This window comes from Amblyomma mixtum, chromosome 3, assembly GCF_055824585.1.
Source record: "Amblyomma mixtum isolate Tamu chromosome 3, ASM5582458v1, whole genome shotgun sequence".
Lineage (NCBI taxonomy): Eukaryota > Metazoa > Arthropoda > Arachnida > Ixodida > Ixodidae > Amblyomma > Amblyomma mixtum.
In genome coordinates, this window is record NC_143014.1 from 224,664,008 (window position 1) to 224,683,429 (window position 19,422).

Sequence of the window (19,422 nt, forward strand, 5' to 3'; positions counted from 1 at the left end):
GGTGGTGTATTTTTATTTTACTTGCTTTGCACGGCTTTTATCTAAGACAAACAAATTGTTTTTGTTGATCTAATATAAAACGCAGACAGGTGACAATATGTGTCTTTATTTATTCACACAAATTGCAGTATATTTACTGTTTGTCCGCTCATCAAGCTCGCGCCAGGTGATGTCATATCCGCTGCTAAAAACCCGCCACTGTGTGGCGACACCATCAGAGCCATGAAGTTGTTTTTGGGAGGACATTAAAATATTAAAAAACGGAATGTACGCGGTATTACCGACGCTAATAGCACCATTATAACTCACTGTATGCAATCAACAGGCAAAGCAGTTAACTAAGATTGTGTTTCTGGGCCCCTTTAAGAGTCTAATATCGTCGCCAGACGTGCCGACGACCCAGCAAAGCAAAGCCCTGAGTCAACCACGCTAAAGACATGCTTTCGGACGTCTCATTCATTCATTCATTCATTCATTCATTCATTCATTCATTCATTCATTCATTCATTCATTCATTCATTCATTCATTCATTCATTCTGAATTTATTTCAGACAACGGAAAGGTTGTCCAGGGTGACGTGGCAAAAGGCATACATTGCCTGACGAGGCCACGCCGCCCGGATGACAGGCGGCACCGCACCATGGGCGTCCGGAGGGGGGGGGGGGGCAAGGGGGGGCGGCTGCACCCCCCTGGAAAATCACTCCCTCGAACCGTGAGTGATGGCCGCACGCCAGGGGCCGTGGTGGGCTCAGCCAAAAGGGTAAAAGCAGCTCCGCTTCCACGCTTTGGGTCACATCTGCGAAATGCCGCGTCCGGGCACGCGTCTTTATGCCGTTTTCAAACCACGCCATCGTTAGCTCTGTTGAAGGCCGACCTGTTGCAGACATACAGCGGCACCGGCGAGCATGTGTTTCAAGCCGTCTTGAAATGGGTGCCTGTTTCTTTGATCTCTAGACAGATAGCGACACGGAGGCAGACAGTGCACAGTGCATCTTGTTTTCGCCTTCGTTATGCCGGCCACCGATGAATTCTTCAGGAGGGAAAGACAAATCAGCCGTGTCCACCCCCGCTTTGTCGGGCTGCTCATGGGCAAGCGGGCGATCAGTTGGCGCCGCCGCCGCTCGCTGTGCCTCCGATCCACGGGAGAGCGCAGTGCGGTAGAAGCGCCGCTATCAGAATCTTCGGCAAAGGAGATTAGCATCTTTTGTTCACGGCGACGCAGTCTCCAGAGGCGCCCCCACACCAGCGTCCCTTGCGTCTTCTCCGAAAACCAGCGCCTTTGGTCAACGCAGCCCGATGGCGCCTGCCTGGCTCGCCTGTCACCTCTGGCTGGGCCTCAAATGACAACAGCGCCCGTGTACTGTGCGAGGTCAGTGCCCGGTAAAGAGACCCAGGTGGTCGACATTATCCGGAGCTCTGTACTACTCCGTTCCTCATAACCTGAGTCGTTTTGGGGCTCTGAACCCCATAAAAACACACAAAACAAATTTTCCTACCGGAGTGGCGAGTGTCCCTTCCCCTTGGAAGTCGCACGGAAGTAAGCCCTTCCACGTGTGCGCGCCTCTGTATTTGTGCTTCGGTGTTTTTAGTGGCCGTTTGTCAACGAAGCTGAGAACAACCAAGACAGTGGACGAGAAAACTACGAGCGGCGAGCAGTGTGCGTGCGGTTGCTCGACTGTGCGGATGCGCGAGGAAGATGGAGCGAGGTGTATGAAGCTGCGAGCGTGCATTTATCTTGTAAATAAGTTTTCGTTGTATGTATAGACATCTTTTGTTTTCAACGTGCGCGTTCAACCGTTTTTCCAATCAATGTGTGTGACGAGTGTGCACCGAGAGCGTGTAATGAAGCACAGAAATGAATTTATCACCCGTGTAATCACGCAATTCGCCCAGAAAAATCCGTGGAGTCTACAGTTGCTGTTCAAGGAAGACTGACTGAGTGACTGTAGTTGCGTGTTTGTGACCATATTGTGCTGTGTGCTGGTCATCAATCCGGGTGAGTCGAGAACCCGTATGCAGCAATACTGAGCACTCTTCTCCACGAAGTGACAGTATATTTTTGGATTTTTTATTAATTTTAATTGTTTCTTCGTTGATAAACTGCAATGTATCTCTCCTAGCCACACTTTAATTTGCTGTTTGTAATTTTTATTTCATGTGTGTATTTCACTTATTTTTTATTTATATATAAATAAATAAATTCATACCGCAAATAGTGCCTTTTTGCTACGAACATGCCCCCCCCCCCCCCTCCGGCGCCAACAACCAATGGGGCCCCCCCCTGCAAAAAATTCTGCGGACGCCCTTGCTCCTCTCTTATGTCCTGACGTCACCAATTTTTTCCTTTTCGTGCCTCGTTTCATTGTCATTTTTACCCCAAGTTACAGTTCAGGTATTGATGTGTAGGTGAGTAGATATATCCGAACTGATGTCTACATGATCCATGCTTAAAGAACTCCTGACACAAAATTTTTCTTGCGTGTTTTCTTGTTTCAAACAATCCCTTAGACAATGGTATACACGGAACGCCCCATGGTATTCGCCCACGACCACGAAAAAAATTATAATTGAATTTCTTCTTGAGGCTATTTCGGTTTCGATTTTATCCACTCAACGATGACTGCGATGTGTAGTTGAGCTTTAGGTCACGTAAGACACGCAAAAGCGGCAATATAACTGCTGATAAGTCGTTTGTTGCAGTTCTAGATCGTTAAGTAGGCTGCTTTAACTGCTGTAGTGACTAAAAACTACCCATCAGCGTTTATGTTGCAGTTTTTCGCCGCCACACATCACCTAAAATTATACTACACATTACAGTAGTCGTTGAGTTGATAAAACCGAATCCGAAACAATAAGACAGAAGAAATTCAATTATAAATTATTTAGCAGTCCTAGGAGAACAACACGCGGTGACACATGCATTCTAATGTCTAACGCAGCATTTGAAAGAAGACACGCATTAAAATGAGTTGTAGTACATGATCCTTTAAACACCTGATTCAACTTTGGGAAAATTAGCGAAGAATTGTTTAGCCACGAAGGTAGTCTTTACCTGACAGACGAATAGAGAGGCCTGAGCGAACAAGGCAATTTCAGCTCGGAGTCCTCTTCTCCTAACCTTCTCCCGGTTTACGCCCCTTCTCTGATCCCTTTATGATAAAGCCGCCGCGGTGGCTCAGTGGTTATGGCTCTCGGATGCTGACCTGAAGGACGCGGGTTCGATACCGGCCGGGGCGGTCGAATTTCGATGGAGGCGAAATTCTTGAGGCCCGTGTACTGTGCGACGTGAGTGCACGTTAAAGATCCCCAGGTGGCCGAAATTTCCAGAGACCTTCACTACGGCGTTCCTCATATCCTGAGTCGCTCTGGGACGTAAAACCCCATAGAACCATAAAACCAAATACTTTTATGATAAAAACAGCCGGACTGCCCCATCACATGATTGGTTGGATTATGGGGTTTAACGGCACAATCCGACTCAGGCTCTGAGGGACGCCGAGAGCTCCGGGTAATTTCGACCACATGGGGCTCTAACTTGGCAGTATCGCATGAATATTATCCGTAGCACATGAACTACATGACTTCCAAGTGCTATAATAATGCATAACAGAAGACAGAGTAACGGTCCAGTTCATCGACTTTAATATGTACAACATGATCAAGTCACAGTAGCTTGAATCAAGTGAAACCCTCCAGTCAAACAGTCAACATATTACAAATCTAGAAAATTTTTACAATGACTGCACGGAAAACCGCGTACACAGATTCCACTTCTTGTCCTCATCGCGAATGTGCCAGAACCACAAGAATGCCTAAGTTTCCTAATATGTCGCAGGAGCTTTCATCCCTGCACGTCACTGCACGTGGGCACAAAGTCAAGGACAGAAAGTGCAGACAGTACTCGTTCCATCACATTTTTTGGCCCCCTGAAGGCGGCTTTGGGACGGGTGCTGTATCTATGCGATGCTTCCTGCTGCCGATGAACTCGATGAAGAACCAGCCAGTTCCTCGACACGGTAGTGTTGTCACAAACTGTTCAGGGCATGGATGCTTTTGTGCAGTACAACGTCTTCGTCATCACTCTCGGATGGTGTCGAGATGATGTACTCCGTTTCTTTGTCCCAATGCATGGAGTGAAACACTTAGCCCGACAGTTGTCAGCGCCCATTGAGAAAAAAAGAAAAGAAAGTGCAATCTTGTTCGCTGTGGTTATTTCCCTCTTGGCATTCTTCGGTGCATGTAGCAGAATGGGCGCATTCCACACAATCAAGGGCTTCGGTTGCATATTATCCACAGTTACTCGATAGGGCATAACTTCCATAACTTCGGTAAGTGGCAGTTACGAGCACACGTTAATGGTGTCTTGCAGCCAGTGTACTTGAGTTCCTGACAATCTTTCTTAGATGACTTCTCTGTAAATTTCTCCACATGTGACCTACTCATTGCAAATAGCAGTGGACTTCAGAGATTTCACTGTAAGGAAGCATGCTCCCGGTTTAATCTTGCGTGGAACACTGCTCCTGGTTTTAGTTTTAACGGACATGGATGCTAGCTGTCCTTCTACAGCTAGGCGTCTGCTTCTACCGAGGGTAGCTCCTCCTTTTTTTCTCCTGTTACTTGCGCGTCGCCTTGACCTAATGCGTGCTCTTCACTGGCAGTCTTTTCGGGCTCTTGCTCAATTAAGTCTTTAGAAGACGCCCATTTTCGCCAGTGGCGCACGGCCTGCGCAATGGCCGCAATCCATGCCTCGTCAGTCTCCGCAGACCTTTGAAGGTTTGTGTAACTTCCGCCTTCAGTCAAATCGCCACCTGGAGAGGTACGCGCCCGCTTCTGTCCTGAATCATCGGCCCGCCTAACGCTTTCCGTTGGCCTCGTTCTCCGAATTTTTTGTGATGGCGAGATATCGCGGTTGGGCTCTCTCGACCTCCGGGAAGAAGATATCTGAGAAATCTCTGACCCACGGCGACTTTCTTGTGGGTTTCCGTCTCGTTTACCTTGCGGACGACGATAGTCAAACGGCCTGCCTCGGTGGTCGGGAAGCCGACGCCCGATGTCTTCGCGAGAGGCTCGTTCATCAGGAAACCCTGGCGGCCTAGGCGGCAGAGGTCGGCGCCCGCGAGCACCCGGTGACGGCGTTGGAGAACTGTATCCCGGTCGCGGAGACCGGCCAGAAGCCATCCAGGTATATCCGTCAAGAACAAGCGGCTTGCCGCGTTCACAGCTCGTTGTTGGAGGAGGCAATCCCCTGGATACCTCCAAGACTGTCCTTGGCCAGCAGCGGGATGTGAGGGCACCGCGGTCGAAGCCGAGGCCCGGCTCGCTGCGGCCGCTGTCGATGACGGTGGGATGGTGCGCCTCACCCTGCCGACAAAAGGTGTATGCTCCGGGGAGCTGTCGGCCTTCGCAGACAGATTGAACCCATATGGAGGGGTCCAGCCCAATGTTCTCCATCTTCAGAATCCTGTAGCTCACTTCCGAACGAACGCGTTCTCCCTCTTCTTCTTCACCATATGAAAATGGCACATACCCACGTGGGGGGATTGGCCAAGGTACGGTGGTGAATTCCAAGGAGGTATGAGTGCGGGAAAAAAAGCTAAGTGAAGAGTAGAATGTTTTAAATCAGAAAATATGTATGAATTGTTAGAAATCTTTAATAATCAGCAAATTAGATACATCAGGAAACAAAATAAAATACGCTTTTGGACATTCAGTGGAATTTTATATGGATTTAACAGGGTAAGCGCCCAGTTGCAATGATGTAATCATGAAGGTAGCCTCAAATAGAGCTGAACGAGAATCCCGTGGCGCTCGCACCAAAGGAGAGCAGAACTGGTAAAGACAAAGGGAGTCCTAACCTCGAAAGAGGGTCTTCCAAATACTGTTTTCTCTGAAATGCGAACCTCCGGCAAGAGAGGAGATAATGGTCAATTGTTTCAACTTCTCCGCATGTGTTACAAAGGTTACTCGTAGCGAACCCGCATCTGCATAAGTACTAGTTGAGGTGGGGGATTCTGCATCGCAGAAGCGTCATGGACACTTCACACCGCCTTGTCTTACATGATAGAACATTCCATGAGAACTTTAAATGTTGAAAGTCCACGGTATTCAGCAACGGATCACGCAAGCTGGCTGAGATATGTTGGAACCGCTGGAAACGGGAGGTCTCCAACATAATAAGGTGCGGTACTGGATATATTACAGGGACAGTGAGAGCTGACCTTGCCAATAAATCGGCCACCTCGTTGAAATAGATTCCCGAATGACCAGGTATCCAGACAAAGCGGACCTCCCTTACTGTGCGCGGAACAAAAAACCTAAGGGAACGCATCAATAGAGAGGTGCCGGAAGTTTGGAGAGCGACTAAAACTGAAAGGCAGTCTGCAAGGATAAGTTCCTGTGCTATATGCGTCGGAATTTTAAGAAGAGCCAAACCGAGTGCCAAAAACTCTGCAAAGAATACAGAAGTGTAATCCGGGATACGAACGGAATAGCTGAAAGCCAGATCCTGTGAATATATCCTAATTGCCGCATTCTCACAGCTCCCGGAAGCATCGGTGGAGAGAACAGCATGATGAGGAAAGTGCTGTAAGTGCTCAGCCAGAACACCATTTAGGATATTTGCGGGCATGTGTTTTACATGGGATGGAAAGATATAGTCGTAACAGAAGACGGGATCAGCCTGCGTGTCAGCAACTCGTTGCAAGGAGGTCAGATCAACCTGAAGCGGGGCCAACAGGTTCTGCGTAAACCTAACTTGCGGGAGCTGATAACGTGGCCAATGAGTAGAGAAAAACAGGTGTGGGTGGGATAGAAAAATGGGAGAATTAACACCGGGGGCCGGGTCAAAGGACCTGAGGAAAGTACGCACGTGAGTATAGTTGGAAGCGGGAATATAGATCGGGAATACGGGCTTCCAGATAAAGGAGAGCATTGGAAGCCGATCTTGGGAGCCCTAGGCATAGCCGTAGGGCACGCCTTTCCAGTAAGGCTAAAGGCTGCAGCTTATAGTTTGCGCTGCCAGAGAACAAGACGCAACCGAATTCCAGAATTGGTCTCATATAAGCCTTATAGAGTAACAGTAAGGTGTCGCGACGCATGCCAAAATTTTTATTGCCTATCCGTGTCAGCCGGCCTAGAGCACGTTCGCCTTTAATAACATTATTCTTAATATGCTGGCGCCAGTACAATCTTGGGTCGTAAATGATACCTAGGTATTTAACCGACTCCACCTGCGGAATTGGGGTGGTACGGTAGACTAGCGAGATGTACAAAGGGGTGTCTGGAGGAAATACCAGCACGCCACACTTGCTGACATTAAGTGATAAACTAATTTGGTCCAACCAATCTTCAAAAGCAGTCAGGTATGCCTGCAAAGACTGGTGAAGAGCATGGATATTCTTTTCTGAGGCGAAAAAAGCTATATCGTCTGCGTATACAAATACTGTAATGTTGGGATGAATGGGGATGTCTCGAACCAATATGTTAAAAAGCAGCGGTGACAGAACAGATCCTTGCGGCACACCTCTGGATTGGACATAGGTATTAGAACAGGAAGATCCGTCTGTACAGAAGAACATTCTGTCTTTTAAAAATTCACAAATCCAGGCATAAATGTAGTGCGGTGGATGTAGCTGTGCAAGTTTGTTAAGAAGGACCGTGTGTTCCACGCTGTCATAAGCCTTAGCAACATCAAGTGTCACCAAGGCCGAAACTTCCCTCTTGCGCATCGAAAGTCTGACTCGGCTTTCTAGATCCACATACGCGGTCCAAAAGGAACAACCCCGACGAAAGCCAATCTGCGAAGAGCTGAGGCCATTTACGGCATTAACGTGCTTTGTGAGACGACTATGTACTACTCTTTCGGTCAACTTGACTAAATTTGAGGTTAAATCAATTGGCCGTATACTGCCTAATTGGAATCCATTCTCTGCATTCTTCAAAAGCAAAATTATTTTCGCAATCTTCCAACTCTGAGGAATCCACGTGTTTTCCAATGACGCGTTGACGATATCTAGAAGATGAGCGGTGAAGTCTTGCGCTAAAATCTTCAACATACCCACAGTAACCCCATCAGACCCAGGGGCAGCAGAATGCATTGAAGAAACAATTGGTAGGAGCTCCGACACAGCAACCTCAGTATAGTCCGAGCTTGCGGCGAGTGTGTGTAAAGGTTCTGTTTTCTGCATCTGAAAACGCAAAGCCAGCCCCTGAGCGATTTGTTCAAGGTTTTGCTTAGCCTCCTGAGGAGACAACACTATTGACTTAGTGCAGTTGGCGGCCAGAGAGTTCTTATTGTGCGCCATGAACCTATACAGAGCCTCCCTATTCTGGGGACTTGAGAAATACGTATTTATTTTGATTATATTCCTCTTTGGCTTTTTTGACAGTTCGTTTGAAAGATGCAGAGAAGAACTTATAATTTATCCAATTAGCTGGGCTCTGATTATAGGAAAGGCTTTTCCAGGCAGCTTTGCGACGACGATAAGGCTTCTCACACTCCTCCGTCCACCATGGAGACGGCTTTCTGTCAGGAGCTGAAGTGCACACAGAGAATACAGAATGCTCGGCAGCATCTTGCAGAAAGGAAAAGGACTGCTGAGCTCTTTCTGCTCGACTCAAGCTAACTATAGATGGAAGTGAGGTAGACATTAATTTTTTGTATGAAATGTGATTTACAAATTTCATTGTCGCCCCACTTTTTCTGAGGGGGGATGTTAGAATGTTAAAAGTTATTGGAAAGTGGTCACTAGATGTACCCGAGTCCTCTGTTGACCATGCAGATACCCCAACCCCACGAGTAACTAATGTTAAATCTATGACTGAACGGTAAGCTCCTCGCACAAAGGTTACAGCTCCGGAATTGCAGCAGCGCACTGCATGCGTGGCCATCCATGACCAAAGAAGCTGGCCGCAGGAGTCTGAACTACTACCCCAGGTACTCTGGTGCGAATTAAAATCTCCTGCGATGACTATATATACTGTTTGCGTTGCTAAGTAAGCTATCCAAACTGTCTGTCCTGTGAACGCCTACAGGGAAGTAGACGTTTGCAATAGTAACTTTTTCGCACTGTGGAAGTGAGATGTCGACTGCCAACAGTTCACAGTCAGGGAGCATAATTTTGTTCGAAATAGAGGCCCGGTGACACATTTTGGTAGAGACCATAGTTACTAACCCGCCGCCCCTGCCGGTAACGCGATCAACTCTGAAAACACGGAAGTTTTTCATTGAAAATGATTTAAGTGGAGAGAGCCACGTTTCTTGCAAAAGAACTATATCTGGATTATGTTTACGAAGAAGTAGTTCAAGATCTGGAAGGGAAGAAAGTAGAGAGCGGCAATTCCACTGAATAACTTTGAGACCCGCCATGATTATTGACTGAGGAAAGAGGCAGCAACAGCCTCTTTCAGCACATCAGACTTGGGGATTACTTTTGAAGGTCCTTTCTTTGTTTTGGGTTGCGGAGCAACTGTCTTCGAGGGTGAGGAAGGAGCTCGACGCTTCTGGGTAGGGCATAGCATTTCAACATCCGTGGTGCAAATATCGGCGCTAGACACACTGCCTGGGGCGGTGGTGGGAGGCGGGACTTGGGATGCGTCCGGAGGCGACATGGAGTGACTAGTACTAGAAGCACAAGTTGGGAGAGATGCAGACGTCGCCGCCTGAACAGATGATTGAGGAAGCGCAGATTGGCCTGCAACTAGCTGCGATAAAGCCTCAGCAAAAGTGCTCAGCATTCGCTCGACGACCACAGAAAGAGCCTGTTCTACTGTGGACACTATAGAAGCAGTCACATTAGACTCGAATTCTCCAACAGAAGATCGCGCACGGCTAGCGTATGAGTTATTCTTGCGGTCAAGATGTGCATAATCATCATCTCTCGAGCATTGCTTCACCTGGATTATATCTAACAGGCTTTGTTCGTCGGCGCGTTTCGAACAGTTGGCATCATCAGCTGGGTGGTTGGAGTTGCAGAAGCAACACAGGGGCTGATCAGAGGCGCAGTTGTCAGGTGAATGACCTTGACCACAAAGACGGCAGCGCGTCGCTGATTTGCACGCTTTACCACTGTGACCGAATCGCCAGCAGTTAGAACATTGGAGAGGACGGGGCTGCAGAGGGTCCACACGGTACACTATCGGCCAGACCTTGAGCTCAGAAGGACAGGAGGAGCCAGCAAAAGTTGTTATGACTGATTCTGCCGGTACGCGCGAACCATTTACTTCTCTACTGCACCTGTAGACAGCAAGAACACCCACACCTGCATCTTGAAACTCTTCAAGTATTTCCTGCGGGGAAGATGCTGGGTCGACGCCACGAACAATGCCTTTGGAGCAAGCGAGCTGTTCCGGGATGAAGGCTTTCACCGGCAATGGGTCAAAAATTTTGCACTGTAGCAGGTCTGTGGCGCAAGCAATGTCAGAGGACTTGCAGACAATGCCTCTACGATCGAACGGTCGCACCTCAGAGATCTGTAAATAGTGCTTGGTTAGAGACATGATCTCCTGTTGAAAAATTTTTGAGCTTTTCATCTTGATCACGCCCTCACCGATCGGTACGAGAGCCACAGGGATGACGTCAATTCCATTTTTCTTAAAAGATTCCAGCGGCAAGCTTTGGGTGGGCAAGCTGGCAAACCAGGCTGCCGACCCTCCGCCCGGGGAGGTCAGCGACATACCTGAGCCAAACGCGCCCTCAAATGCGCATTTACCACGCCTACAGACCTAACCTTAGACCTGGCCAAATCCCCCCACGTAGAAAGGCCTCACCAGTGACGAGCACGCAGGCACCACCAAGAAACCAGAGTTGATTTCACAGCCAAGCACCAGCACAAGCACAGGGCAGCCGAGCTGCTCTTCCACGATCCAGCATCGTCCTTATCGGGCTTTTCTCGCGGGCGCAGGTAGTGTGGTAAATTTGGAGTCATTTATACCGTTGTCTACGCAGTCGTCACACGCAGTGCATTAATTCTGTGCATTTTTTTTGTAATGATATGCGCAATAAATTAATCCGCAGCCAGCGCCTCATACCACACGCTGTTGGCAGCGACACCTTGTGCATTCTGACGCATGTATACGGCGCGTATGGCTCCTTCGCCTTGTCTGGCAGCCCATTCGGGCCATTCCGCACTACAGCGACTACTCGAGCTACGACAGTCCTCTCCTGGCATACCTAGCTGGCTTCTTTTTGCGAAGATCAGGTCGGCCTGGTGTGAGAGGTGAAGCTCATTTTGAGCGGTTGATTTGTGTGCTGAAATAAAGCGTTTTTTCTACTACAACTACCATAGGCGTACCCACGTTGGACTGCTAGAAGTTATAGCTGTTTTGCTCTCCCTAACCGTCTTCGCTGTTTTCAAGTTTTCCTTTTGGGGCCCACAAAGCGGGTACCAGACGAGGTACCAGACAGAATATACTATAGACGAAGCATTTGCAAGTTGGCTCCGGGTAAGCGGAGCCGATCCCGCACAAAAATATTGGAAGCGCTTCCCCGTAATTTCTGCATCCGTATAGGAATTTTACCATCCACAGATGGAGGCATGATTTCTTGCTGTTTCATAGCAGGAATTATAATGAATCGAAATACTTAGCAGCGTTTCTGCAGTAGGTGTCGTCGCAGACCTGATACATGATGGCAAAAGGAGGCCGAGAAAAGAGATGTGTCACGCGTACAGCCCTACAAATTGCTGCGCGCAACTATACTCAAGTTCTCTTCTAGAGCCATTTATACCACTTGAAACCAGGCTATCTGCGCGTAGAAAAATGGCACCAAGTTTGATTTATGGCACTGTACGCGCACGAACAGGTAAGAAAGACAGGGGAAGGCCTACAAAACTACATTGTTACAGTGACAGCTCCTGCTACCTTCGAGAAACTCGTGCATGACGTATTTTGAAACGCCACACCTGTATGATGGTTCTTGGAGCACTGAGCTCAGCAAATGAGCGCAGCATACGTGACCCTCACAAAGCGCCCCCTTACTCCAACTGTTCGCTCTTCCACGCATGTGTGCATGCAGCCTGTATTGCAACAAAGAGTTGCGAAACTTGGGGCGGGCGCCATTCTGTTTTCGTACCTGCCCCTTCCTTGCAGACAACATGTGAGAATACGAAGGCAAAGAGCGTCATCAGCGCCAGGAACACAAAAACGCCCATCAGGTACGTGACGGTCAAGGGCGACCTGCGCGCACAGAGAACGGCGCAGTTCACTCGCTTCCAAGCTAAGCACAAACGCAATATTCGCGCGTGCTTCGTTGCGTAAGTACCCCATCGGATTGTTGGGCCTCAGGCGAGGCGTCGTGTACAGAACCTCGTGGAAGCCCCTCGCTTCCATGGTGAAGTGCCGGATATCCGCAGCCTCTGGCGCTACCTTCTGGCGCGTCTATATCTGCATCGAGGTTGAAGCCAGTCACAAGACAGCATGAAAACCTCGAGCAATACAGACAAAGCGTAGAATGGGCTGAGAAAAAGAAGTAGGTAGAAAGTAACAGATCGAGCAATACGCACCCTTGTCGCTGTGGGCTGAGAAAAAGAAGTAGGTAGAAAGTAACAGATCGAGCAATACGCACCCTTGTCGCTGTTGCTGCAACAGCTTTCACATGGCCTAGGGTGGGGCAATCGGGTCTACAGTGGTTCGGCCCGTTGCTGTTGGAGCCCGTTTTTTTCTTGTTTTCTTTCCAGGACAAAGAAGAGGAAGGGGCGAGAAGCATCACTGCCTTACAGGAAATTAAATTTAGCCAAGAATTTGTTTGTTGGTTTTTTTCTCTCTAGGAGGCAAAACATAAAAGTAAAGGATAATTTCGGTTACCTTCGGTTCTTTACCGTGTACTGATGTGGCACAGTGCACAGACCTCTAGCATTTTGCCTCCTCTGAAATGCGATCGCCGCGGCCAGGATCGAACCCGCGTCATTCGGGCTAGGAGCTGAGAATCATAACCACAGAGTAAAAGTAAACACTGCGGAATGACAAAATGTTCTATCTGTAAGGATCAATGCCGCAGGTATTGCATGCGAAAACTGATGGTAGGGATGAAGCAAAGATCGAATCAAAAACTCCTAAAGCAACCTTCTCACGCATACGAACCCGTGCAGCGCAAAATCAACCGTGGGAGGGTTTGATGCGGCTGTGAGATCATTCATCAGCCGCATCAAGCTGTGCAGATCCAAGCCGAAGAAAGGGAGAAGAAATCAGGAAATCAACCATGCAACATGGGTTCTTAGACTTGTAGACTGCCTTTCAGCTTTAGTCTCTCTCCAAACTTCCGGAAACTATTGGATCGTTCTCTTAGGTTTTTTATTCCACGCAGAGTGAGGGAGGTCCGTTTTGTCTGGGTGCCTGGTCATTCGAGCGTCCATTTTAACGAGATGGCTGATTTATTGGCTAGGTCAGCTTCCAGTGCCCTATCCCGTCCCTCACCTCGTTCTGTTGGAGACTTCCCTTTTCCAACGGTGCCAAAACATATATCAGCCAGCTTGACTGATCCGTCGCTGAGTACCGTGGATTTTCTGCACTTAAAGCGCCTATGGAATGTCCGGTCGTGTAAATCAAGGCTCTGTGAGGTGTGAGTGACGCTTCTGTGATGCAGAATCGCCCGCCTAAATTTGTACGTATGCAGATGCGAGTTCGGTACGACAAACCTTTGTGACTCATGTGGAGAAGTTGAAAAAATAGAACATTTTCTCCTCTCTTGCCGGCGGTTCGTAGTTCAGAGAAAGCAATATTTGGAAGACCCTCTTTCGAGGTTAGGACCCCCTGTCTCTCTCCCAGTTCTTATCTCGTTCGGTGCGAGCGCCAAGGGATTCCCGTCAAGTAGCGTTTACGGCTACCTTCATGTTTGCATTATTGCAACTGGTCGGTTACCTTGCTAACCGTATATAAAATTGTACCGCATGTCCAAAAAGTGTATTTTATTTTATTCCTGGTACTTGAAATTTGTTTAATAAACTTAAATTTGTCAACAAATAATATAATTAAGGAAACCATAAATGAAATATATATATATATATATATATATATATATATATATTCTAGTTTCAGTCATTCCACTATTCTACTTGGCCACCTCACGCCCTTTTTTCCCGCACAAGAACTTTCTCCACCGTTCCTTGGCCAATCTCCCCGCGTGGGTATGTGACATGTTTACTGAAGAAAACAACAACAGCGCTCGAGTTCGTTCCTCTTCTCTCGAATGACCGGCATGTATAAAGAATTTGTATTGATGTCTGGAATTGATGGCTGCAACTGACACATTTATGCGGTTCATGATAACAATGATAAAGCCCAATCATCTTGATGTTCGTGCAGACAAAAGCAATGGGCAGTCGCCCCCCTCTATTCCATCCGCTATTCAGGTTGGCAGACTCGCTTGCAAACACCGGTAATAAAATTTTGAAACGGCCCACTGCTCAGAATGTGAAGATGTGAAGTTCTTGGCGTGCTCCCACAATATGGAGGGTTCCTAGAGAAAATCTTCTGTGTAACAACCGACAACGGAGAGAGCATGATTCGAGTAGTTCCTCTACCGTATAGCAGAACCGCTGGAGAGAAAATCATATGTGCCGCAACCCGGGCATGAAGTACGTGTGGCAGTTGACAGGTAGTCATTAAGCAACGAGCCTTGCCCTGAGGAGTTCGGAGGCATCTTCACCTTTTAGAAGGATACTGATTCTAAAAGGGTAACTCCGACGGTTTTCGAAGCTGACAGACGACATTAAAGTTTGTATTGCAGGTCATTCTCGAATTGCCTACCCAGCAATTCCTGACAAAAGCATTTTTTTTAACGGAAGAGAGTTTATGAACGCAATTGTTTTATACATTGCAAGATTTCACTGTAACATTCAATATATCCTCTGATCTCCCGTTGGCAGGCTAGCATTTATTCGCTTTCTCGTTATCAGCGGTTTTCCTATAATCAAAAACGTGCCTCGTTGGTTTTAACTACTTGATGCGTGCGATGGCACTCTGAAAAAAAAAAAAAATATTGCTACGCATCAGAACAATGTTTCATTATCTTCAATATTTTCATAACAGTTGCTTGTAGTTTTGAAATGTTCAAAATTTTTGTGCAAAGATACTGAACATGAACATTCTGCGTACCAAACGACAAGGCTGAGAACAGTCTAGCTTCCTGGTAAAATAATTTTAAGGATAGGCCTCCACCCTCCCGATTCGTGCTGTCGAACAGGTGATTTTCACGGCTAACGCTGTGCATGATGGCGTCACACTCGAGGCAGTCTGGGAGGGAGTAAAGTCCCTAGATCAGCTGATGTATTTCGCGACGTCACAACCACATGACCTCGCGCGGGTAATTAAAACACCCCACAACGATTAAAGGAAAAGGGTCGAGCCGGGAACGCTACCACTGAATACATTCATTCGACTTGGTTAAGGGAGGCCTTGTGTGTCTAGTGATAAAAAAAAAAAATAAATTAAGCTTAAATGAAGTAAAAATAAAGATGGTTGCGAAACGATAAGCAAAAAAGACCTCAGGCCGCTAAAGTGACCCATTAACGCTATGTCATAAAACCCTTGTAGAGAAGCTTAAGCCTCCCTCGGATTTTTTTTGCTCCTATTGTAATTAAACCGAGTGCGTACTCTCGATAACTTACATTCACCGTCATGTTGACAATACCGTTGTTTAATAAAATACGACGCTTGCGCCAATGTGTCAGCGTGTGTAAACAGCGTTGAAATTTTTAACGAAGGCTCTAAAGAGCTCGTAGCCATAATATTTTTAGCTGCACTTATGATTTCTCACTCGTTCTCACCTTGTTAGATGTGCATGCAGGTTAGCGCTGTAATTCTGCAGAAACGGCAACACCAGGCGATTACATTTCTCATTCCGTTTCACGTTCCGGCACTGGCAGTTTTCTGTCTATGGTGCGGGTCGGTTTTCCCTGCGCCCCTCTTAATAAAAACACTCCCATTATCTTTCGTTTCGAAACCACGACAGCTTATCCATCGCGGTTTAGAACGAAAAGGTGTGACGTGCTGCGCTCTCCCAGCATCGTCCTTATCGTGCTTTTCTCGAAGGGCGCAGGTAGTGTGGTAAATGGCGAGTCATTTATGCTGTTCTCTACGCAGAGTGACACGCAGTGCCGGAGACACGGAGAAATAACTGGATTTCAGCTCGGTCTTCGAACGGGCTGTGCCGTCGCTGATTCGCTCGTGGCGTAGCGCGGCGGCCCGCGCATGCAGCTCGCTTGCCAAGAGTGGCGTCATCGCTGACGTCACGCAAAGCTGCCCTGCGGGCTTCTCGCGGGAATTTCAATTTTGTTTCAAGCTTTTCGCCGATTAACATTATTCTTCAAGTATTAACAAAAAACGAAGTCGTGTACTCTGACGAGAAAGCGCTCAGAAATATAGTAAATGGTCAATTGACTAAGTAAATAAAGTCGCCGGAGTTGCCATTAAAGGAATGGGTGTGCTAGCAACACACTGAACACGACACTGACGAAACCAGCGCTAGTGCTATGTTAAGTTCAAGTGTTCCTGTCGTTTGTTCCGCTGCCTTAGCGTTAGTTCAGACCGCAGTTTAAAGTGAGGGATGCTTTGAAGTACTAATCAGCTATAAGGAGCTCGTGGTTAAAAACCGCAGTGAACCCAGTGGTCGCTTGTTACTGTGATCGATAGCCTTTCTTGGTCATCTCAGGTTTAGGAGCTTCGTGAGAAAACTGCTACAGCGTTACAAATGCTCAGGCACAGAGTGGGAACACTATGCGGCAGCAACTCCCGCGCGATGACACTCTTTAAAAAGCTTATGACGAAGGGCCGCCTGTTCTCCAAAGAGTATCTCCCACGAGTAAGAAGGCTGCGAGCAACAACAGCCTTCGGGTCTGTCCGTGCCTCCCAAAGGGATCCTGTTGCTTAGGAACTGTGGCGGAAGCCGGGTGCCTACCACTCAACGTCATCACCTCCCAGAAGACCATGTTTATGCAGGTCCGGCATGAACTCGAAGCCAAGAAGCACTTTCAGGTTATGGCCAAGTCATGAAACTCCCAGATCGTCCTGCTCGTCCCTAGACAACGAAGCTGTTTGCCTTTGTCTTTTCCTCCGTGAACACTCCCCTACTACCTAAAATGAAGTAATCAAGAGACTCAAAAATCTTCACTGACGGCTCATCTCCTAAGGGGACTTCCTCCTATGGTTTCTACGCACCCTCTGTAGGTCATATGCTCTCCTAAGGACTTCAGCGGACGGCGACCTCCGCATCGGCACAGCTGTACGGTACCAAATAAGCTGTCTATGGGTATATATCCTATGCCCGACATATGGACGATGGTTGATATTCACACACCTAGAAGCAGCTCTACAAAAACACTCAAGCGTGCTTAGGAAAACCACTCGCCAGCATCCACTCTCTCGTGGCGTTCGATTCTACGGCGATCTGGGGTGGAATATTCCTCCCTAACGCCGGATTAACGCCGGATGATGCGTTATTGCCCTCTCACCGCCGTTGAGTCCGTGCTCAAGGGAACAAAAAGGGAACGACAACACGTGTACACTATGTTGTTATTTGTTGTTCATGCAAATGACACACAGAGAGGGCCAGCTAGCTACAAAACGCTCAACGGGACTCTCCCGTACGCGCCGCTTTCTTGTGACAGATCCATCCCGCGCCTGCCGCGGAAGTCGAGGAGCACGCCTTGCTGCCTGGAACCGAAAGCGTTGCGCGTAGCTACAAGACAGCGTCCAATAACGCGTTCATTAAATAAAGGCATCGACGTTCGAATCGTGCTGGTCGGCCGCATAGAGGCCGGCGACGAACAGTGTTCCCCGCAATACCACTTAGCCAGCGTCACAGGCAACTCTATGCTGTTCTGATGTATCAGAGCACACTGTGGCGTTTTGGGCAACTAAAATGCAGACGAAGCGGCCTGCAGAGGTATTCAGATCCAAAACTTCTGGAAGGCTTACCAAATCCGACGCGCCCCTAATGGGGAAAAAATACGCTTATGACGAAACGGATTGGCTCTGAAATCTGTCATCTCATCATTGTGCAATCCTTCATTACACTGACCCACACCTAAAATCTAGACTTTGCCCGCCGTGGTGGCTCAGTGGTTAGCGTGCTCGGCTGCCGAGCCGGTGTACCCGGGTTCGAACCCGACCGCGCCGGCCGCGTTTCGATGGAGGCGAAACTCAAAAGGCGCCCATGTGCTCTGCGATGTCCGCGCACGTTAAATATCCCCAGGTGCTAGAAATTATTCCGGAGCCCTCCGCTAGAGCACCTCTTTTCTTTTTTTCTTTCACTTCCTCCTTTATACCTTCCTTATGGTGCGGTTCGGGTGTCCACTGAGATGTGAGACCGATACTGCGCTCTTTCCTTTAAAAAAATAAATAAATAATCAAATAAAAATAGAATAAAAAAAACTAAAGTCCAAACTTCACTTTATAGACTTCCTCGCATTCTAGAATCTGTCTCCGACTCCGACTGAACGCCGTTTTCACAAGCGGCTTCCACATGTTGCTTTGCTTAAACAGCCCTATAGTGACAATCGTGTCTCGCTGTAACAATGCAGCACATTTTGTTAGAATGTTCAGTTTATGCAGAAGAGTGAGCAATTCACGAGCACAAAATGAAGACCCACAGCTGCCACTATCGATAAACTGCATGTGTTTGATGTTCCTCATCCTGTTCGTCGCAGGAGTGCCGTGCCCTGCACCGTTTATTTTCCCTTCTGGAGAACGTTGGACTCGTCGACAAACTTTTAAACCGTCTTTGTACCGCCGCTTGGTATTCGCCGGGCGCCGAACTTTTTGTATGCCCACCAGCGGGTGATTAGACTTGCTCACTAACTTCAAAACCTTGGGCTCGCTTCGATGTGTATTCATGCCAAGTGAATGCCGGCATACCTTTATTTTTTAGTTATTTCAACTTTTTTCTGAGCCTTCTCTTAATGGAGCATAGACACTTCATTTTGGTGGCTTGTTTTCTTATCTGAAATGACGCGGAAGACACTACTGCGCATAAATAACTACGTGGTATTCACCTACGTCCACAGAAATTATTTATAATCGAATTTTTCTGTCATGCTGTTTCGGTTTCAACAGCAGAATGGAGACTGGGACGTCAAAGTGCGTCTATAGGCCAAAAGAGGCATGAAAAAACTGTAATATAATCGCTGCTTCTAATTCCGTTGTCATTCCATCCCTTTAGGCAGACTAGGTTTATCAATGTAGTTAATTAAAGCGACAAGACAGTGATTATATTGCAGTGTTCTCGTGGCTCCATGACCCGTAAACACACGTTCACGTCACATTTATCGTTCAGCTGCCGCCGCGGTGGCTCAGTGGCTATGGTACTCGGCTGCTGGTCCGAAAGACGCGGGTTCGATCCCGGCCGCGGCGGCTAGAATTTCTTTGGAGGAGAAATTCTAGAGGCTCGTGTACTGTGCGATGTCAGTGCACGTTAAAGAACCCCAGGT

General features: G+C 47.8%; 1 protein-coding gene across 1 annotated transcript in view; it reads right to left on the reverse strand.

The window, feature by feature from the left end:
• LOC149353839 (uncharacterized) overlaps positions 1-12,328 on the reverse strand; it is a 32,156-nt gene extending 19,828 nt beyond the window's left edge. The window contains exons 1-2 of the mRNA XM_089575870.1: positions 12,261-12,328; positions 12,072-12,175 (exon numbers count right to left, since the gene is read on the reverse strand). Coding sequence (XP_089431996.1) covers positions 12,072-12,175; positions 12,261-12,328 — 172 coding nt within the window. The remainder of the gene's footprint in view (positions 1-12,071; positions 12,176-12,260) is intronic.
• Positions 12,329-19,422: the final 7,094 nt, after the last annotated feature.